The following is a 21,266-nucleotide window of genomic DNA, read 5'->3' on the forward strand; positions in this document are numbered from 1 at the left end:
GTCTTTAGGGCTATGTCTGCCAATTTCCAAAATCTATTGGATGGAGATTATTTCAGCGACAGGGTCTGGAGACGTGAGTTGCACTAGAAAGACGCCAACGCAGGAAGGCGGGGGAAAATGCTGCCAGCCTTGCCGTCAGTTTGCTCCAGGTTGCGCTTGGCCAACTTAAATGCACTTTTAAGAGGCGCAGTCTCACGCACCTCGTATTTCCTCACAACAATAAATTCTTCACATCCAGATTCTTCGCACCATCTCGCTCAAGGTCGGTCGTGAGTGTACACATGCCCCGGAAATCATCGTTCTACAGTCCTGATTCTGTTGCCGACAGATGGAGGCTACTCTTGTGTCTGAGAAGCCTGTGCCGCTCAACTTGTTTGCAAACGATGAAACTGTCATGAGGTTCAAGGATGACCTTAGAGAAGAGACTGTCGGGGTTCGAGAAGTCTCTGACAAACAGGATGATATTGTAGAGCCCAATCGCGCTGTACCAGCGCCACAAAACGACAACAGCAATTGGGCGCAGGACCCTACGTATGAGACAGCAGAGGCACCAGGTTCGACGCATACTATCGCGCCAGACGATCACACAAGAAACACTGAGAAAACCGACGATATCGGGGCGTTTCCAGACCAAGATGACTGGCAGAACAGAATCAAAAGCTTGCCACGAATTCCTGCTGTCAGGATGATGAACTTCGACCAATTCAAGAACCGCCATGGACTGGAGAATGGCATTCATATTATCGAGGTTCTCCGAGCTGGTTCAGGCACGAAGAACGAAATCAATAACTCGCAGCTTGAACCCACCAGAGGGACAAAGAATCATACCGCGGAAGACCCTGATCTCAACGGAACCTGGATTCAGCGGGTTCGAATTCAGTCAGAACCTATCATGCGCTATGTTCAATATGTCGCAGGGGCCAGTGGCTTGGACGTCACCCGACCATGGACTTTCTTTCGGCCGTTCCATTTCTTTATCATCTTTCGTTCAAAGTTGAAGGAAGAACTCGAGAACTTGGAACGGACATGGGCCTATGCCGAGAGGTTGGATTCTTCTGGCCTCAAGCAAACGGCGACAGCGGAAACTAAAGCGAGGGAAACGGCGCCGGTTCAAGACAAGAAGAGTGACCCTGATGCCGACGACAATAAGCAACCAGAGATGGATCCCACTGGGCCCGAAATGAGCAGCATCACTGCCTTGAGACATATGAGGTGTTTTGTGGAGTTCATCGACAGAGAGATATACCCCATATTTGAGCGCTACAGGGGAACCTCCCAGCAAAAGGTCCGCTTCGGTGATCTTTGGTTGCTCCTCAAGTATAACGAGATGCTTTACTCTCCTCCCGAGGGCGAAGAGTATCAAAATTCAAGCCAGCCCATGTCACCAAAAGCGAAGTCAATGAGTCAAACAGTGTGGAAGCTCTGTGGAGAATGGATCCCCACCCCGAAAGATGGACACCCCCACGACTTGGGAGAGGATTCCCAGGAATATCAAGCGACATGCTATTACATCGACCATGACGGTGAGTCATATGGAGCCGTTAAACATGTCTTCAAGATCCAGTACTTCGAAGGCGAGAAAGATATCACTTCTCTGCCCGTATACCCGCTGCGTTTTGCCAAAGACGCTGAACAGATCTTTTCCAGGCTCAAAGCACAGGGCGAAAGATTTCAGTCATTGATTAACGAGAGACACCTTCGCTATGAGGGATGGACGGTCATCTACAGTCCTACGGGGAAGTTGGAGACGGACTTCAAGACACCCGAGCACATTGAGAGTGAAGTGATCATTGACTTGGCCGAGGGTTACCAGCGATACCCGGCATGTAAACCTGAATTTGTCAGGTATTATCTCGATACGGACTTTTGGTCCCTGGGAGAAGACAATATCGAAATTAAGCATTGGTCTGATGCAAAACGGACGATGTTGCTACAGGCCACCAAGGAAAAGTTGGTTCTGGCAGACCCCTCATTCAACCGGAATTACAATAATTGGCTAAAAGGCCAGCCGTCGTTTCAGATAGGTCTGGAAAGAGAGCTCACTCAAGTGACAGGAGAAGACCTTGCACTTTTCCCGCGGCGATTGATGGCGTATGTGTTACGGGAGAGAAAGTTCGTAATGGTAGACATCGGGTCGCTGCAGCCAGTGATGGCGCATACAAATGCTTTTCGAGATCTGAAAATCAAGCCCAGCCACAAGCGCACCGTGATGTCACTCGTCCAGGCGCATTTCAAGCGGGAAGAATGGCGAAAGAAACACCCGCGAGTCGAACTCAACCAAGATCTCATTCCGGGCAAAGGCAGCGGTTTGATTATCCTGCTACACGGTGCCCCTGGCGTGGGCAAAACGGCTACTGCGGAAACAGTTGCTCAGGCCGCCAAAAGGCCACTCTTTGCCATCACCTGCGGCGATTTGGGACTGACCCCGAGTGAGGTTGAAGAGGCGCTCAGTAACATCACCCGCCTGGCCCACCTCTGGGGCTGTGTGCTACTCCTGGATGAGGCGGACATATTTCTGTCTCGAAGAGGTATAACCGATTTCAAACGGAATGCTCTTGTCTCAGGTAGGTCAGATATCAAGTGGGAAAGGTAACTTTGCTGACCGATTGTACACCAGTCTTTCTCCGTGTGCTCGAATATTACAGCGGTATTCTCTTCCTCACTACCAACAGAGTTGGGTCGATCGACGAAGCATTCAAGTCTCGCATTCACATGAGCTTGTACTATGAGCCTTTAAAACGGACTCAGACTCTGGCCATCTTCCAGACCAACATTGACCGACTTAAGAGAATCGAACTCAAGAGACAGGAGCAGGCTCGGGTCGAAAACTGGAAAGAGCCACCGTTGACTATCAATGAAGAGGGCATTCTAGACTATGCCGGATGGTATTACGATTCCTTCCCAGAAGCGCGCTGGAATGGACGGCAGATCCGCAATGCTTTCCAAGTCGCATTTTCTCTCGCTCAGTACGACACAAGGAGAAGCTCACTGGATAGCTGGGGAGAGAGTGCAGAACCGGAGGATGAGGAGGCATCCGCCGGCCCAACCCTGGATTGGATCCAGTTCGAGCGGGTCGCCGAGGCGATCGACCAGTTTGATATCTACTTGCAGGAAGCGACGGGAGTCACGGACCTAGACGCTGCGCGGGTCGACCGCGTCCGGGCTGACGACTTCGACTACCGCCGAACCGCACCTCGACCGCGATATCAGCCCGCACGACTGACCAGCGAGAGACCCGTCGAGATCCAGTTTGCTCGACCTGACGCCTTTCGCCCCAATCCTCGTTCCAACCCACCTCGGCGTCTCGCTCCAGGTCGAGGAAATCCTGCAAGCCATAAGCACATGGCCAGCCACGGAGGCCTGTACGAGCTGAGTCGACGGCGCTATCAGCCGGGTCAGGGCGCTTCTGCAGGTCTCGCACCGCGCTGGCCTCAAGGCCGAAGCGGCAATTCGGTTCCGGCGGACTGGGATGACGAAGCCTCTATCTACGCGGATGACGCGCAGATGTTGGACGATGCTGATTATAAGGAGGCCTCGTATGCGCGTGAAGATGATTTTGACGATGAGGACAGGTATTAAGCGATCATTGGATAGACGGGTAGAGCCATGAATGTAATGTATGGACTAGATTATGGTGCCTTCGGTTGGCTCCCCCAGTTGATTCCTTCGGTCCTTCGAGGATGAAAGGAAATAAATTTCTAAGAAACTTGTTTCCGAAACCAAGGAATACATTAAAGGCCTGTTCAAGCGCCTCTAGACACTCATCTCTCAGGAAAACAACACCATCTCAAGTAAACGTGCCTCCCAAAGTAGCTGCTTTTCCGAGTGCACACATCCCCAAGCAACCACTTCTCAAGCATATGAAGTTCTTGACAGGCCACAGGGATCTTGATCCAGACCCACGGCTTGTATCCTCGTCTCAATGGACGAAAAAGAGTAAGACACCCCCGTGTAAGTGGTCCAGCAACGACGCCAAGTGCGGAGGAAAATACTTAATTCCGGCCCAGATAAAAGGATAAAAGCCACGTTACAGAACAAATTTGCCAAGAACCACGCGATCCAATCAGCAAGCGTCCGCGTATCACCAATCCACGCGTCATCCACATGTGCATAGAGATTATGCTAGGGGCTAGAACGAACGGCGTCTGGCGGATTAGAGTTGCGGCTGAGCTGAGGTTCTGAGTTTATTCCGACGTGTGGGTTTTTTTTTTAAGGTGTTGGGCAGCGGGACCACCCTTCCCGGGGTTTGATTGTATTTATATAGATAATAAGTTTTCGGTTGTACACACCCCGATTTGGGGTCATTATGAAATGGGATGAGGATGGTTTTTGTTTGGGAACTGTGATCTGCAGGGAGGGTAGTTAGTTATGAGCTGCAGTGGTGTACTACCGGTAGTTACGCGACTGCGATAGTGCATACCTATCCGAGTTATTCCTGTCTGAGGTCAGCTGGGCCCAGATGGAGTGCGCATGGTAAGTGTATACACCTAGTTATCAGGGAAAGAACTTCGCTGTGTTCGAAGTGTCGTCAGTTGGTAGGTCTGAGCGTCGGGAGTGGCTGGCTTGGGGCTTCGTTCTCTAAAAAGTGAGAACTTTAAGGTCGTTCTTAGGGAAGCATTGTGGTAGGCTAGTGCTGCGAGGCTGTACTAGGAGAGTATGGTATCGATACTCATACACCTCCGCTGTGAGCCTTCAGATTCGCTGTGCACCTACACTTTCTAGGTCTTGAGGCCCATGTCGACTGGCTTGGTTGATCTCGGTTCAGGGATCTGAAGATCCATCGTACCCGTCATGTAATGAGGTAAAGATGACCAGTTGATACTTCCTGAGGTCGGGCGTTGATGGGAAGCACGAGTGGATGGAAAACCTTGTCGCAGTGCTGTCTTGACGGGACAATGATTCGAGACTTAGGTTGGTATACGTGAGATTCTGGATTCTAGAACGGATCTCTTTTGCGCTACTATTGATACAAAACATATGTCCCCTTGAATGGTATACGTGCTAGCTGGATTTGATGCTAGTCCACTTCACTGGCGATGCCTTACAAGCCACAATACGCAAGTATAGCCACAATGTCGCTCAGCCATATATACATGCCTATGCCTATGCCTACCCTGGAAAGTACCATGATCGTACAACCATATACAAGATCCTACCATTAACCCGCCCCTCTCCAATTACTTCTATCGGCCTCCGCCGTCGAATATCAGCTCTTGTTTACACCAAGCACGGTGAAATCACGCATCTGCTTGCGATGGCCCCGTAAGCTCTAAAACGTCCGTGTCTCCACTGCCATAACCGTGGAATCAAAGCTTCGATGTCTTCTGCCCCTTGACATTAGGAACAGCGTCTCCCGAAAGCAGGAAGTCCGGGTATTGGAAGGCACCCTGTGCTGCTCCCCCGGCTGTCATGCGCCACGAGGCCCCATCGACTAACCCACCGTGTCAGTTCCTCTTCTCGCGGATGACCAATTTAGTCGAGAAGAAACACTTACCAACAAGGGTCTGCCCGCTGACATAACTGCCTGTATCGGCAAACAGGTACACGGTGGCATCGGCAATGTCGCGCACGGAGCCCATCCGCCCGAGTGGCTGGGACTTGATGTAGGCCTCCTTGTTATCGGTCGGCAGTAGACGATCCATGCCCTACAGTCCACAAATTAGCCGAGATCTTATGCAGACAGCAACACCTATGCCAAGGGAAAGAGCCAGGTTACATACCTCGGTCGCTCCGATGGGCCCCGGGGCGATGATGTTCGAGGTCACGCCCAATGGACCAAACTCAATGGCCGCACTATGCGATAGAGCATCGACACCCGCCTTGGCCACCGAGACGTGCGTCTGGAATGGCATCGTCCGATAGTGGATGGTGGCGCTGACGAAGATGATTCGACCGCCCGTACCCAGCGGCGATGGCTTGACTGCACAGACCAACGTCAGCACACGCTGGCTCTAATCAACACGAATCCGAGACTCACGAGTATTGGGGTCCACGCGGTGCTTCTTAGCCGACTCGACCAGATACGGCAGCGTCGCTTTCAGGGTATTGTAAGACCCGAGGACATCGATATCGATGACCGACTTGAACGCATTGGGCGACAGCTGGTTGATCGAAGCCAGGAAGTTCCCAGCGGCGCCCGCACTTCAGGTTCCATCCCGGCTCTTGGTTAGCAAGGCACAACAAGCATGCAGGACGTAAAAACAGTCTATCCATGCTTACATCACATAGTCAATCCCACCCAGCTCCTTGACGCAGCGCTCAGCCGCGTCCTTCAGGCTGTCGGCCTTGCGCACGTCCACGGCCCCGATGCCGATGACCTTGGCGCCCGGACGAGCGGTCGCGATGTCTTGGGCTACCGTCTCGGTCTTCTCCACGTTGCGGCCGATGATGCAGGCATTGGCGCCGAGATGGACCAGGGCACGGACTTGCGCACTGCAGATGGTGCCAGCGCCTCCCGTGCAGAAGACGACCTTATTCGCTGCCAAGAAGGGTCGGGGTTGATTAGACACTGTCAGCCTGCATGGGATTAATCAGACTTGGACATACCGAAGATGCCATCTTTCCAGGAATCACTGAGGTATTCTTCTTTCGGTAAAGGCATTGTGGGCGAGATGGAACTTCTTGAGACCGGTCTATGAGTGTTGGGAAAGGAGTGATATGAAGGAGGGGATGCTGGTGGATTGTTGCCTCCCCCCCCGTAAGCGAACGCAAAGCCGCGGTTGAAACGGGATTCGGGAACCTCGGCTTGGTTTGGCCGCACGGACTGCATCGATCGCCATTCCGCATTCCGCATTCCGCTAGTCTCGGTTGGTGATAGTTGAGTCTCTACAAATCGACAATCTGATCACCTCCAGCGATGAGAGTGACTCGGATGAATCTTCAAAAAGTGATAAGGAGAGTGGCACCGCTCGGGTCATTGCTGCGGTTATGGCGCACTCGTCCATCTGCTTCTACCATTGGTGACTCCATTCATCAAAGCACACCAGCCACTTTGCGCAAACGACCTGAAGTCCCATCTGCGAGTCTCCCCTGTAATCCCAGGGCTGGGAGTCCATGATGGACAGCCTAGCCGTATACTTTGATGGAGGAGATCCAGGAAATTCCGGAATTCCAGCTAACAGATGTTACCTACTTCCGTAATGTCCATCCGCATGAGGTGTACGAAAACCAGATTGACAACCAGACATTCCTTCACAAGACAAGCCCCAGGACTTCTCGGGGTCAATTTGGACTTCCTGGTCTGTTGTTAATGTATACCCCACCTACTACTCTAGTGATATTGTGGTAAAGGAGGGACCCCATCATCGAAGTCACGGAACGCCGAAAATCGTTCGAACAAATCCATCTTAAGACACTATTTCACCCATGAGCACGGGTGTTATTGGGGCGATAGCAAACCCCGCAAATATCTTGATCGATGAAATTGGGGATGTCTGGCGGGTAGATTTTGCTGGCGGCGCCAATCCGGAATTTGTCTTTGAGGGCTTGTACGGTACACCCGAAGGGGACTTGGAAGGGCTGGCTAGCATCACTGCTGGGTTCGCAATTTGTTGTCGTTATTTATGGGAACATCGTTGATTCACTTGCGCGGAGCTATAGAGTTACCTATTTAGAGGTGCTGGTGGGTAAGTATGAATGCTTGAGCTGCAAGATATAGTCACCACCGCTCCTTCAGGTCCAATGTCTCATCGCGTGCGGAGCGTCAGTAGACTGCTCAATGGTCGGCCTTTTCGTCGCGCCCATCTCTCGGCACAGTTTTGTCTTCCCTTGTCTCGAGAACATCCTTTCTTAAGTTGATACCCCGTCATTCAGAAAATCGCTACGTTTCCCACCCTCTCATTGTTTCTCACGCTGGGGATGCCATGTATCGAAGCAGGAATGGGAAGAGGCGCGCTAAAGAGGAGAAGGAGAGCGAATGCGTCGATACAATCTGGGAATTGATGGGGCTTATTGGGGCCCTCAAATGGGCTCGATCGAAAGGAGCCGCCGGCCAAGCTGAAATCGAGTCAATGGGAATGCCATCTTTACTGACTGCATGGGGCCGAACTGTGGGAAGATCTGCCATTGCCGACGACCCGGTGGTCGAGATTGTGACTACGAGCGCTGCGAGACTGCGGAACCTGGTGAACCTCGTCGAAAGATGATATGCACTTATGGTCAGCAATCGGCCCAGCATGAGTGGTGAGACAGACATTTGAGTTTGTAAAAGGGCAAGCAAACGAACGGAGGGCGTACGGTCGGGAGAATGGTGGAGCGGACACTCGTGATGATAATGAGGAGGATGATGAGGAGGAGAGAAGGGGGCAGTCGCCGATGTCTGTTCTGCGACCAATGTTGACAAGATGAGAGAATGCGGAGCTGTTGTTCCAGAGAAGGACATTGAAGAGAAGTTTTCCACGAGACTCGCTCTGTTGTTGCTGTTGTCACTCCCTTGCATCTCTTTGCGTGCTGTACGCACCATGCGATCATGCCAAATCCATCCTGTCCCTCCCGAAGCCCACTACATGATCGGTCACGTCACTGTAGATGTACAGTACATACAGTCCTCCCGGGCAAGGGGGTGATAACACAGTCTCTTACACTTCCTCAATGACAACAAGTTTCCGCTAAGCGCAGACTGCTCGCACAAGATTGTCAGCCCCTCGGAGAGACTTGAGCGAGATGGGCCTCCGGTTTGCCCAGTTCACTCCATCAAGCTTGGTAGTCGTGCCTTTCCAGGCCCATTGAGCTCACAGAGCCGCACGGGCCGCAATGCAGCTGACATTTCGATAAGGGAACTTTGTCTGTGTTGGCTGACGTCCAGCGATTTGCCCTCAAGGACCACTCCGAGGTGACACCTGAAGGGTCGGACAGAAACCATGCCTACGTGTCCATCCTCCATTTCCCCACACTCCACAGACACAGAACTCACAGCGGCCGACCTGCTCAGTCAGAACGGGGAAACCCCTGATTCTCCGACAACTGCACCCATCGGACGGCGGACAGGTATCGAGCCTAAGAACTCAAAAGCTCAGAGCGCGGGTCGTACTCCCGTCGAGCGATGGATGCGCAGAGCATTCTCCTAATCAGGATACCGATCTCCAGGGTCTCTGTGGTACGGATCCTGGCTTTAATCCCGGCACACGTGAAGAGATAAGGTACTATGTTTCCGCTGCTCGGAAGCGTGGGTCATTGGTAGAATGAGATGTCAGTCGTACGAGTAGGTCCGTGTGCAGGTAGAGATCGACATGGGCTGGACCGAACCCGTTGCTTTTTCTTCCTCCCCATCTTGTTCAGCCACCGCTATCGCTCCCAACCCGTTTTTGCCCAACCTGTGCGACAAGACGTTTGCACCTACACCTCCTTTCTTCTGTCCAGCGCTGTCCCGTGTCGGTGATGCATTACGTATGATCCTCTGTTGTGCAGCATCTTCAGCGTTGGCTGTCAACTCATACACCCGTGACGTGATGATTTTACCCGGGGGCTTATCTGATGCAGCCCTAACTGGAGCCTCCCGCAGCTACGCATCGGGCCCCGGACCTGGCGGGGGAGGAGCAGAAATCGACCAGCCTCTCCTTGGCAACGAACTTTGACGTAGTCGATTGAGGAGTGCGGATGCCGTCTGGTTATTACTCTCTCATTACCCGCGATAACAGAAAGTTAAAAAAAAAAGAAATAAGATACAAAAGGCCAACCACAATACGAACGACGAGGCCTTGGACCAGCCCAGGCTTGGTCGCGCGCATCTTGGCGGGACGAACACTTGGACAACTGCCTTAGATCGTGAGACCCGGCTATACGCACTAGTAAAGTTAGAAAATGACTCCAATACGGGCCCCTAGGTTGGAAAGGCTGAGTTCATCAAATGGTGATCCTGCCGGTGCTTCGTTCCATAGCTGTTGCCGCAGAACCAGAGCGCCGGGTCTCCCTCAATTCACTGCCTGCAGGGTAGTTAGTAGGGTGCAGGCTCTGTGACTGGCACATTTGCTTTTCCCTTGCGGGTTGTAAACCAGGCTGCTCTTCGCCAACACGAAAATACCGCTTTGTCCGAGAAGCTTCCGGAGGAGAGAGGCGGGCTGTGGAACGGAGAGAGAGAAGTACGTGTGTGTATGTGGCTGAGACAACCAATCTCCCGGAACGAGTGTAGGAAGCAAATCACAGCACAGGAGCGACGGTCGCACGATAATTGTTTATACCCCCCTCCATCTTCCCTAGCTACGAGGATCATGTTTTTTGTACTTTACAACCGGGACCCCTACCGCCGATCTGCCGCGTCGTCCCTCAAATCCCTCAGCCCAAGCTGCTGTGGGGAGGAGCCCGTGGCAATGAGATCAGCTACATCAGTCCGCCGGCGAGAAGAAGGGCGGGGGGGGTCTTGACCCTAATCAGCCAGGCCTGGGAACGACATCCGATTCGCAAAGATTGAGCGCATTCAGAAGGATTCAATAGCTTCCCCTGCCAGAACCAGATTTTTCTCTCAATGCCAGTAGTTGTTACCACTACCATCGCTGGCAGTGAAGGCCCTGAACCTATCCACCTCATGCGCCACCAACCCAGCACGGGCCAGAGTAAAATCTAATACGATAACTTCGTTTCCAGGAAGGGGGAGAAGAAGGAGAAAAGGGGGAGTCATTCACGCTCTACAGAATGAGAAGGATCAGGTCTTTTTCCCTTAGATAGAAGAAATAAGATCGATTGATTTAGGGGGAAGAGTGATGGGAGTGGAAACACCCGATACTGCAACTATCTGCTGTCTCAACTGATTTAGAGCTCAAGTAGGTAGTACTGTAGTGCAACAAATGGAGTGTATCTCACACCTTGATGTCGAATTCAGTACAAACCAAAATGGAGGGACAGTCACTCGGCCGGGGATATGACATCAATCGTAGCGGGCAGTAGCTTGATTGCAGTGCAGTGCAGTGTAGTGGGATACTTACACTTACTAATTAGAGAAGAAGAAAAAAGCGGCGAGACCCGGCCTAAACCTCATTGAACAGCGTACAACCGGCGTGAGAAGGCTCGCTTTGCTATACAGGATAGCAAGTACTCTCGATTCATGGCTATATTTATATCCACCAACAAAGTGAATCCCTTGTAGGTCTCGGCTCCATGCCTCCACAGATCGATGAAATGAAGCTGTCTACTCAACTGATAACCACTAGAAAAAACCGCTGCGGTAACTCTCCAGCCACGGCACTGCGACTTTACAGATAATTACCAGCGCGCCGATCACGTAGGAACCCATGCCAAAATTCGCATCTAGTACATCTCGCCCCTTCGCCGCCCAAATGATGATGGCAATCGATATCGCCACAACCGTGCCGAAGGCTAACACCAAGAAGAAGCCCCAGTTCAATTCCTCATGGACAAGGATACCCCATCCGTTGAGGCTCTTGCCTTGGTTCGGAACCAAACTTCCCATCGAGCTTTGTGGGAATCCTTTCTATCCAATACTTTCCAGTGTGCTTCAAATCATGCAGCAAATCGATTTTGGCGGCCTCAACATCCATTTCGGATGGCTCGTAATTGTATCTCCCTGCGTCTACCTCGGCGGCAGGGGGGACTCCTTTCTTGATGTATGCTGGCTTATGGCCTGATAGTACGGGTACATACTCAAACTGCAAGAATTGTAAGTTTCAGGGGTTTGGCTGTTGTATGCCGTGAATGCAGAGAACGGTTTATATACACCTGAACAAAATGTACAACTGCGAGATGAAAGAAAAGGTATCTTGGGAGTTTGAGAATCAAGGCCTTTGACTTCCATTTGTCGCGCAGTGTCTTAAAGAATTCTCCAGTTTGATCATTACACTCCGGGATTTCAATCTGCTCCAGGATGGGTGTGGTTTTCTGTTTCATGCAGACTAGCACGTGCTGACGCGCCTGCTTTGGTGGTTCGCTAGTTGTTGTGCCAGATGTGCTGCTAGGAGCTTGAACTGGAGGTGTAGCTTGAACCGATTCGGGCGGGGATGGCCGTGCTTGAGAAGTCCAGGACTGTTGAACTTCTCCGTTCACACTCTGGCCTGAGTAATATATTGGTAGAATCCCAGTGTTACCGCCCGCTGCCAGCTCGGTCACCTTCTCAGTCCCTGTGCCATCGACCTCGGTGATCTCATTATCATCATCGATATCGCTTGCAGAACAGAGTCTTCAGAAGCCGTTACCAACGGCCGGCGTTCGGCAACATCTACGATCCATAGCATGTCAGCACAAATCGACAGCAGTGGCAACGGCAGCCACTTACCTAGCAATATAGTCGGCTTGCTCTCGCAAAGTTCAACTACCCGAGAGACGTCCTCAGGAGTTTCCTCACAGTTGTTGTCCTGGCTGCTTCGCACCCACTCTTCCCAATTGTGGGACAGGAGAAGAAACTCGTCTGATGTTGCCTGAGATCCTTCCGTCTTGGTTGGAGTGTAGTCGCTGTTAGCGGCCCACTTAGACGTTTTCGCACCGATGCGCCTGACAGATGAGATATGTGAACGCCTCACATCCTCTGGAGTCCGGCAGCCAATATCAACTGGTTCCCACTCTGCGTGGGCGGGTTTCCTATCTCTGTCTTCGGTCATCTCCGACGTTGTGCCTTGGGGTTGCTGTGTCAATTTGAATTTTCTCCGGAAGCGATGAGCCATTCTGAATAGCAGATTACCTCGGGGCTAGGGACAGGTTAATCAACAGTAAGGATGAATCTGGTAGCTGGATTCAGAGTCTATTTGGAGAGGGAAGGTGAATGGGGGTTGAGGTGGGTGAAGAACAGAAGGGGGAGAAGAGGAAGAGAGAAGAGGTGAGGGAGACAGACTGAGGTCCGCATGTCTCAAATCACGCCAAGAAACCTGGTCGTGTTTAAACTCTTGAAAGCAATACAGTTCAATACGAAGGACGATCTGCATCCAGAAAAAGGGTCGATTCTACATCAATACTCTATTGCCAGTTCATTCTGTGTTAGCGGATGGGGCCATCAGTTCCCATCTTCTCCATCCTGCTCCTCCGCCCAGGACCAGTCATCATACTCTTCCTCCTCCTTCTTCTTCTCCTGCGAATATTCCTCTGCCGGGAGTGCGAAAGCCGAGCGGCTATCATAACAGTCTCCCAGGGCACAACATCTTAGTAGCCATTCTGAGGACAATGGAAAAAGCGAAGAATCCAAATCCACTCAGCGGTGCTCCTGAAGCAACTCTTGTGCGTAGATCCACACCCCTTCCATGTGAGTACGCTCGAACGCGAGGTCAAATGCATCCATTCCCCAGATGTCAACATATTCCTGGAAAGAAGCTTTATCCCGGGAGAGATCGCAGCGGAGAACTCGTCCGTGGAAGGATTCGACATAACCACTGACCGCGTGTTCTACAACCCCCTCGTCCTCGTTGCTGAAGAAGCCGAGTAAGGCCGGGGAGCTGGGCCTCGGGGCCGCAGATAGCCAGAGATACTTGATCAATCCGGTCTTATTCAGGCCGGAGATATCAACCTCCTTAACGGATCGAGGCGATGTTTTCCTGTGGCGGTGAAGCAGCCTTGCCACTCGAGCCACCTCCACCAGGCCTTGAAGAGTTCCTGGTCCGGCCGACCTCTCTGGAATTCCCTCGTAGCCGTGAGGACATACTCGATCACCAGAGAGATCACACAAAATCGGTGTGTTGGCGAACCAAATGATTGGTGCGTGTAGCACTTTTCTTGCTTCATCAAAAACATACACGTGATCAGCCTGCTTATCTCTGGAGTGGGAGCCTCCTGGGCCAACCAGAGGAGATACAGCAGAAGAATTTTATTGATGCCGCTGATATCGATCGTCTCAGTAGTAGCCATCTTGGATGTCACGGTGCAAACCAGATTAAGTCTGTGCTGATACGGTCGAAGTTCGTGTGTTGAACTTGATACTGAAGTGGTGTATTTATAGGCCATGCCGGAGTTTTGTGACACTCTTGATGTCAACGAGGCTGGGCTATCTAACGTGAAATCTTTAACATGAACAAAGGTGAAGGTCTGTCACGAAGATGCAACTGCGGAGAGAGTTGAACGAACTGGAAGAAGGGACATTGTGCAGACAGTACCAGTATCCATCAAGACTTGGTTCGCTGGTGTGGTTGTTATTGTTGGAGTTGTTGTCTTTGATCTCTGTTCTGTTGTTTGGAGTTGTTTTGTCTGTATGATTCCCGAGTCATTATCTTTTGTCTCTGTTTTCCCCCTTTCATACTCTTATTCGAGTTCTATCAGTTGGTATGAACAATGAACAATGAACAATATCCTAGTACTTGTTAGTATGTAGTTTTTAGTTACGGCAGATCTCTGCTGACGTTGCTCGGCCAGCACAATAAAGGGATAGCTGAGATAAGCAACCTGGGAAGCATGATCTATGCCACACAATGCCAGGTCACGTGGTATGGCTGAGTGCCCGCGAAGGTACGTGCCTCAGGCTGTGCCTCAGTGCAGTGCAGCGCAGCCTGGGGAGCTCCAGGCTGCCAGTGAGTGGATGTGGTGCAGTGCCAGTGCCAGCGCCACAGGTGATTCGTCAGCTATGCCGGAACAGGACTAGCGGCCCAAGACCAATGCGTCATCAGTCCCATCCGTCCACCAATCAATCCTGTTCCACCAACTGCCCCCAGGTATCCACCGCCATTGCTCAGGCTCTCAGGCTCTCGGCCCCTCCTGAGTCGTTGAGTCCCGGCGGCAATTCATCCAGCCTTAGTTATTAGTGTCTACATCTAACTAACTACCTACTACCACACCACCTTCTTCCTCTTCGTTTTGTTCTTCATCTCTCTCTCTCTCTCACATAACTTTTTCACTTCTTGACATCTCTCATATCTGTACTGATCCACTCGTCGCATTCGAATTCACTTTCGATCCCCCCGCCACCCCAACCTACCCCCATCCGCTCCTTTCCATCTCTATGTGCACATACATGCGTTAAACCTTTTCCTCATATCCACCATGCAGCTTCGCTCGTACTTCGTAGGGGCTGCTCTTGCCCTCGGCGCCAAAGCCTTGCTGGTTATCCCCGAAATTCAGGGCGAGTCTATCGCCCCCGATATCGATTTGCCTCCCTTCCACCCTCTGGAGGTCTATGCCCCTCAGCAGTCGCAAGTTGAGCTTGCCTGCACCGAATGTCCCTTCCGGGAAGTCAGTGAGGACGGAGCAGTCAGCTGGACTGATGGCCACAAGACCTCTCTCGTAAGTGACCACACTCCGTTCGATCTTTAGCTCGCAGGCGCTAAGGTCATGTTCGCCATAGACACTCGACTTCACCATCGAGAACGGCTTCCTCCTGGCCAACGGTCGTCAGATCTTCCCTCCTCCCCCTCCGACTCTGATCACCGCTGTCCAGCGCCGACTTTCCGATGGCCAGGAATCCGAGCCTATCGCTGTCGGATATGCCGTCGAGGAAATGCCTATCCCGACTTTTCCGGACGACCCGAGGGATCTCGTCGAAGTTCGATTCACTGTTCTCGACCTGGACAGTCACCCGGTTCCCCTCGACACTGTGGCCTTGACTCTTATCCACGATGCCCACACCGGCGACTTGTTCATGGCGAAGACCGAGATTGAAGAGACCACCCCCGATCGCGGCTCCTGGGCCCAATGTCGGGGCAAGCCCAAGTGCCTCCGCAAGCTTCTCTTCGACCGCATGCGCTCCTTGTTCGCCGCGGCCAAGGCCCGTATGCTCGACTTCGCTTCCCAGCCCAAGGGCTATCATTGTGGTGGTACCCATGGCTTCGATCACGACCATCCCCCTCACCCTCAGCATCACCACGGTGAGCACGATCACGGAAAGCTCGACCCCGAGGGATTCCCGGGAGGATTCCCTCCCTTCCCTCCGCTGGACGGGAAGGGCCATCACGACTTCAAGGGCCACATGAGCAAGTTTGACGGGCCTCATGGTCATCACATGCACAACCATCACCATGACCGTTTGGCCCATGCTCTGCACCGCGTGGTTCGCTTCATCGTCGTCCCCGCTCTCCTCGGTGTCTTGGCTGGCTTGGCCGCGAGCGCGCTTGGAATGTTGGTCGGTCAGATCGTCGTCTTCATGTGGCAGCGTCACCGCCGCTCTGCTCCCAGGCAGTCTGTCGAGCAGGGCACCGTTTTCGAAAAGCAGGGTCTCATGGTGGAGACCTCTGACGATTGCCCTCCTGCTTACAATGACGAAGAAGCCGTGCTGAAGGATGTCTCTGACAAGCACTGATCGCTGGATGAAGTATCGGCTGGAACAACCTTAGCCGGGCTAGGACGATTGAAATCTCGTTTCTCACTTGGCCCCGGTGTATTAGCTGGAGAAGGACTCTAGCAAGTTCTAGCATAGATCGGTGTCGGCAAGTCCTTGGCTGTGGTTCTTCGTTCGTAATTGATATAGCCTCGTTCTACTTTTCCTTTGCTTCCTCCGTCTCTATTTTTCCTTTAGCCGTGACTTCGTGCTTTTCTCCGATCTGCTAAGAGCAGGTTTGGAGTATGAAAATGTTAGTCTTTAGGGTAACATCTATCACCCTTGTGTTCTAGGCACCGTAGGCATGGGCCGTGAGGATGACTCTTTCAACCTTGCAGTAGTTAGCGAAATATAATCGATATTATTTTTTTTTCTCTGCCTCACTTCTTTCTATGTTGCGCTGGATGCGCGCCACGTGACTATGGACCGGAAGGCTGCCAGGAACGATCGCCGCAGCCGTTCCCCTCTTCTTCTTCCTCCTCCTCCTCCTCCTCCTCAGTTCGAGTCCTCCTGTCGCTCACAGTTGGATCTCTCTTATACGGATCATGCTGCGTTAACTCAGGCCATGATCTTTTCTTTTTCTTTGCCTAAATGATTACCTCCTACGTTTCCTTGTGTCTCACTCTCCCCGTCCTGCTCGCCGTTTGAGCTCCAGCCGATCCCGCATCCGCCCGGTCGTCAGCCAGCCTTGAACTCTGGCCTCCGGCGCGTTCGGAGACGTTTCCTTTCTCTTTCTTGATTCACTATCACCTCACGGAGCCTGTGTCGCTCTCCACTGACAGAAGGATGCAGTGGACGTCATTCGTTCAGAAGGCCCAGTCTTTCATCGACCCGGCCAATTTCACCCTACCAACGCTCACTTCCTCCGATCGCAACCCGTCGAAGGCCTCCTTGTTTCGCCAACAATTCCGACTGCCCGACTCTCAGAACCCACTCCAGGAGATCACAGCGGAACTGATCCTTCCTCTCCCCCACATATCCCCCTCCGGGGATGGTCCTCGAAATCTCGACCACGCCGGCAACCGATATGCCGGGCGACTCCACCTCAGTGAGCGGTTTCTCTGCTTCTCCACCCAGGCCACAAGTTTCGCTCCTTCCTCCAGTCTTCCGGCCTCAACACATTGGGCCGGACAAACCAATGGGACAGGCCCATCTGGCAATGGGTTCACCATCCCGCTGTGCTGCATCCGGCGCGTGGAGCGGCTGAACAGCCTCGGCCATGTCTTTTCTCTCGCCTTGACGACTTGGAATGGCGCGCTAGGCAAACAACAACCCCCGGGCTTCACCCCGCAGAGATTCACCATCCAGCTGGCTGGAAGCAGGCAGGCCTGCGAGCGGTTCTGCGACGGGCTGAAGAAGGGACTGCGGGAGGGCATGAAGGAAATCGAAAATTTGCGCATTATCGTCAATGACTGCTATTCGGAGTACCTGCTTTCCGGCGCCAAGGGCAAGGCTTCAGAGGGCGATGCCTCGGAAGTGCGGCAGCCGCCCGATGCTGGGCTGGGGATGATCTTCCGCTATCCCGGCGATGCTCGCAAACTTCGAGACCGCAGTAAAATGCGATTGTGGGGGGAATACTTTCGAGGTATGACTCCTTTCCCCGTATGAAAACAAGAAGCTGGGTTGGGAGCCCGTATGCTGAGTATGATCTTGGTAGAAAATGGTCGTAACGCGACTCTTATCCGTCAGCCTACCTTCCACAAGTTGATCCGAGTGGGTCTACCCAACCGCCTCCGCGGTGAAGTTTGGGAGGTCACTTCGGGTTCCTTATACCTCCGGTTGCGGTCACCGAAACTATACACGGATACGTTGTCCAAGTTTTCGGGACAAGAGTCCCTGGCGATCGATGAGATCGAGAAAGACTTGAACCGCAGTTTGCCGGAGTATGCCGGCTTCCAGAGTGAAGAAGGTATCGGGCGCCTGCGACGAGTCCTTACGGCCTACAGCTGGATCAATGCGGAAATCGGATATTGTCAGGCGATGAATATCGTGGTCGCGGCTCTTCTAATGTATGCGACCTTGCCGTATCACATATATTCCTGCGGCTGTGTGCTGACTATCGCAGATACATGTCCGAAGCTCAAGCTTTCTTTTTGCTCTCTGTACTCTGCGATCGGCTGTTACCAGGCTACTACTCGACCACCATGTACGGTACCTTGCTCGACCAGAAAGTCTTCGAGTCTCTGGTCGAAAAGACTATGCCTGTGCTCTGGGAACATTTGACCAAATCCGACGTTCAACTCTCTGTGGTCTCTCTTCCTTGGTTCCTGTCGCTTTATATCAACTCAATGCCTCTGGTGTTCGCTTTCCGTGTCTTGGACGTCTTCTTTCTGGAGGGACCCAAGGTTCTGTTCCAGGTCGGTCTGGCTATTCTTCGGATCAACGGCGAGGAACTTTTGGATATCCAGGATGATGGGTCTTTCATCTCTGTTCTCAAGTCGTATTTCTCCCGCCTGGATGAGTCGGCCCATCCAAGATCTGAGAACCCCAAGCTCCGCGCGATAACCAGATTTCAGGAGCTGATGGTCGTCGCCTTCAAGGAGTTCTCTCAAATCACCCACCAGACAATCATCGAGCAACGAGAAAAGCACAAAGACGCTGTGCTGGAGAACATCGAAAGTTTCGCCAAACGCACTTCCATCCGCAATCTGGGTCCGGACAGCAAGAAGCTCAGCATGGACGACCTTGGTGCCATCTATGACCGTTACTACGAAGTCCTGTATGACAACCAACAAAGGCAGAAGCTGATGGAGGAAGAGAGAAGACGTCAGGAAAAGAAACGAGTCGAAAGAACTTCCATTCTCGGGCCTCCCGTTGATCGAGAGGTTGGCCGTGTCGGTCTCGGTCCTAGTCCGACCCATATGGATTATGATGCTTTCCGAGAGTTCCTGGCTGTCACGGCGAAGTGGGCAGTTTCGGACTCGCCGCGTAAGGATTCAAGTAGCGAGCAGGGCTCCAACAGCTTCCGAGGCTGGGGCAAGGCAGCGTCGTGGAACAACAAGAATCAACCCACCGATCACGAGTTCATGCAACGGCTGTACCGGAAATGGGCGACTGATCCCGAAGAAGGTATTAGCTTGCAGAACGTTGTCAACGGTCTTGCTCGGTTGAAGGGCCCGCGTGACATCATGAATAACATCCAGTATTTCTTTGATCTATACGACGATGAGGGAAACGGCACGGTCGATAGAGAAGGCATTCTCCGCATGTCTGAGGCCCTTCTATTCCTCTCGAGACGCGGCTTTGAAGGCACCATTACGCCTACGCAGTCGGTCGACGATCTCCGAGCGATCGATCGAGCCCGCTACGAAGATAAGCTGAGCACCGATGAAAGATTCCTGGGGAGCGTCAGTTCCTTCATCCGGCGTTGTTTCGAGTATGCCGACCCCAGTAATCCCGGGAGCAAGGCAGCAGCAGAGGCCCAGCAGGATGCCGATGAGGCTGCGGACAAACTGGGGTCTTTCAGCATCGGTGATGACGAGGAGGAGGACCTGATCGATGTGGATAGCGATACCAAGTCCGATCATTCAGCGGTAATGGAAAAGCCCTCTCAACTCGATCCGGGAGAAAAGCACGACCCAGAACAGAACCGTACCATTTCTGAGAGCGCCAATCCGGCCCTTGACCCCAACAATCCTCTACACATCACTCTTCCCACGTTCCGCATGGTCATTCTAGCTGACGAGCTCTTGGAACAATTTTTCGACTCCTATTTTCCCCAGTCATTTCACCTGTCGGACCATGGCTCATACGCAGCGACCGCCACCTCCCTTTCGTCGAATCTCACGACCTTCTCCAACATCAACGCTCCCAAGCCCCTGAGTAGTACCATGTCCGCTCCCTCTGTTGGAGGCGCATCAGGTGGTATCGTGCCTCCCGGGCGAGGTCTCCGCGGCGTTCTGGACAATATTGTGTCGGATGGAATCCGCATGGCCGCCGAAGTCAAGAAGCGCATGGACGAAGCTCAGCGCGAACTGGAACGAAACGCCCTCGGCCGGGGCGAGGAGGAGGACGAGGAAGACGAAGAGGAGTACGATGGCCGCAGCGGTCCTACTTCGGCCCCGACCATCGTCGGGGGCATATCCAGCTGGGGCGCGGGCGCATACGGCGCCGACCCGGACCGCCGTAGCGTCCGGGACGCTGATCGGGATCTTCTCGAGGGCGCCGAAGTTGTCAGCATGCGCGGCAAAGACGAAGCCTCTCTTCTTGACGATAAGGACGGCCACCCAGCCAACGCCCCTGCAGAAGCCGCAGCACCGGTCCCCGACAACGTGGTCAGCAAAGTTGAATTTGAATCATAGGAAATAGATCTCATCTGAGCTTTCATACCCGCTCAGTCATCACCATTCTTATCCTAACCTGTCTTGTCTCCACCCAGCTAATCTAATCTACATACCCTTTCGGCTCTCACATCATCTTTCTTCGTCCCATTCTCCGTGCTACCCTTGCATCTCTCATTGCGTCTACCTCTGAATTTCTCCAAAGATCTCGAAAGATAAGAAAGTACCCCGCTACTCCAAGACCCACCGGGGCCGGTCATGGAGGACAAACCCCTATACCTCAAATACAGTTCTCTCTCCATCTTGTCTCAACCGCATGGTCTCCGCAAGAATCAGATTACGTCCTGTATCTATTCACACTATGTATGTCTGTATGCCCGTATGCATGTGTGTATGTATGTATGTACAGTCCAGTACTGTACCCAGAAAGCCTCCCGCTTTTCCTTCCCGCTTTCCTCCCACACCCTCACGCTGGAAATAGTATACATCATATATTTGCCTTGGGAGTTACTACTTACTATGCGCCCAGGTGTTCATGGGATAGCTGTAAACAGAGGTCCTCGCATCCAACAACATCCTTCCTCCCTCGCCTCGTCTCCCACACAAGCAGCCAGCTATCTCGAGGCTGTGATTCTCTTCCCGCGTCGACCCCCGGAGTTTCCCGTGATTCCGCTTGTCTTTCTTCTTCTGGACCATTGAGACCGAGCTGGTTGGTGTGAGTTCCTCAAGTCAGTGGCATTGAGGTTTTCTATAAGCTGGGTGGGTGCATCGGTGCTGTTTGTGTATGTACTGCACATATCTAGTCTATTTTTTGT

General features: G+C 52.6%; 7 protein-coding genes across 7 annotated transcripts; 5 read left to right on the forward strand and 2 right to left on the reverse strand.

The window, feature by feature from the left end:
- Positions 1-280: 280 nt before the first annotated feature.
- BO97DRAFT_480930 (uncharacterized protein) lies at positions 281-3,579 on the forward strand (the record flags this gene model as incomplete). The annotated part of the gene is made up of 2 exons (XM_025700786.1): positions 281-2,564; positions 2,618-3,579. Exons 1-2 carry the CDS (start codon positions 329-331, stop codon positions 3,577-3,579), a joined length of 3,198 nt encoding a protein of 1,065 aa, XP_025547154.1. The 5' UTR covers positions 281-328.
- A 1,487-nt stretch (positions 3,580-5,066) lies between these two features.
- On the reverse strand, positions 5,067-6,666 carry BO97DRAFT_446485 (SDR family oxidoreductase). Its single transcript, XM_025698651.1, has 6 exons — positions 6,547-6,666; positions 6,220-6,478; positions 5,978-6,141; positions 5,721-5,920; positions 5,495-5,645; positions 5,067-5,431 (listed from the first exon to the last, which is right to left on the reverse strand). Exons 1-6 carry the CDS (start codon positions 6,599-6,601, stop codon positions 5,307-5,309), a joined length of 954 nt encoding a protein of 317 aa, XP_025547155.1. The 5' UTR covers positions 6,602-6,666; the 3' UTR covers positions 5,067-5,306.
- Positions 6,667-7,365: 699 nt separating this feature from the next.
- BO97DRAFT_428812 (uncharacterized protein) lies at positions 7,366-8,144 on the forward strand (the record flags this gene model as incomplete). Its single annotated transcript, XM_025697322.1, has 3 exons — positions 7,366-7,538; positions 7,600-7,625; positions 7,813-8,144. The coding sequence occupies 3 exons, from the start codon at positions 7,366-7,368 to the stop codon at positions 8,142-8,144; spliced, it is 531 nt and encodes a 176-aa protein (XP_025547156.1).
- A 2,692-nt stretch (positions 8,145-10,836) lies between these two features.
- BO97DRAFT_418109 (uncharacterized protein) lies at positions 10,837-12,605 on the reverse strand (the record flags this gene model as incomplete). The annotated part of the gene is made up of 7 exons (XM_025696507.1): positions 10,837-10,878; positions 10,917-10,921; positions 10,982-11,006; positions 11,198-11,422; positions 11,526-11,597; positions 11,683-11,999; positions 12,221-12,605. 7 exons carry the CDS (start codon positions 12,603-12,605, stop codon positions 10,837-10,839), a joined length of 1,071 nt encoding a protein of 356 aa, XP_025547157.1.
- A 2,088-nt stretch (positions 12,606-14,693) lies between these two features.
- Positions 14,694-16,545, forward strand: BO97DRAFT_377506 (uncharacterized protein). Its single transcript, XM_025693063.1, has 2 exons — positions 14,694-15,141; positions 15,203-16,545. Exons 1-2 carry the CDS (start codon positions 14,902-14,904, stop codon positions 16,151-16,153), a joined length of 1,191 nt encoding a protein of 396 aa, XP_025547158.1. The 5' UTR covers positions 14,694-14,901; the 3' UTR covers positions 16,154-16,545.
- Positions 16,546-16,862: 317 nt separating this feature from the next.
- BO97DRAFT_230426 (GTPase-activating protein) lies at positions 16,863-20,591 on the forward strand. Its single transcript, XM_025690719.1, has 3 exons — positions 16,863-17,756; positions 17,829-18,180; positions 18,237-20,591. The coding sequence occupies exons 1-3, from the start codon at positions 16,958-16,960 to the stop codon at positions 20,470-20,472; spliced, it is 3,387 nt and encodes a 1,128-aa protein (XP_025547159.1). The 5' UTR covers positions 16,863-16,957; the 3' UTR covers positions 20,473-20,591.
- BO97DRAFT_230422 (uncharacterized protein) lies at positions 20,592-21,266 on the forward strand. Its single transcript, XM_025690718.1, has one exon. The coding sequence runs from the start codon at positions 20,710-20,712 to the stop codon at positions 21,148-21,150; it is 441 nt and encodes a 146-aa protein (XP_025547160.1). The 5' UTR covers positions 20,592-20,709; the 3' UTR covers positions 21,151-21,266.

This window comes from Aspergillus homomorphus (genome assembly GCF_003184865.1).
Source record: "Aspergillus homomorphus CBS 101889 unplaced genomic scaffold BO97scaffold_55, whole genome shotgun sequence".
NCBI lineage: Eukaryota > Fungi > Ascomycota > Eurotiomycetes > Eurotiales > Aspergillaceae > Aspergillus > Aspergillus homomorphus.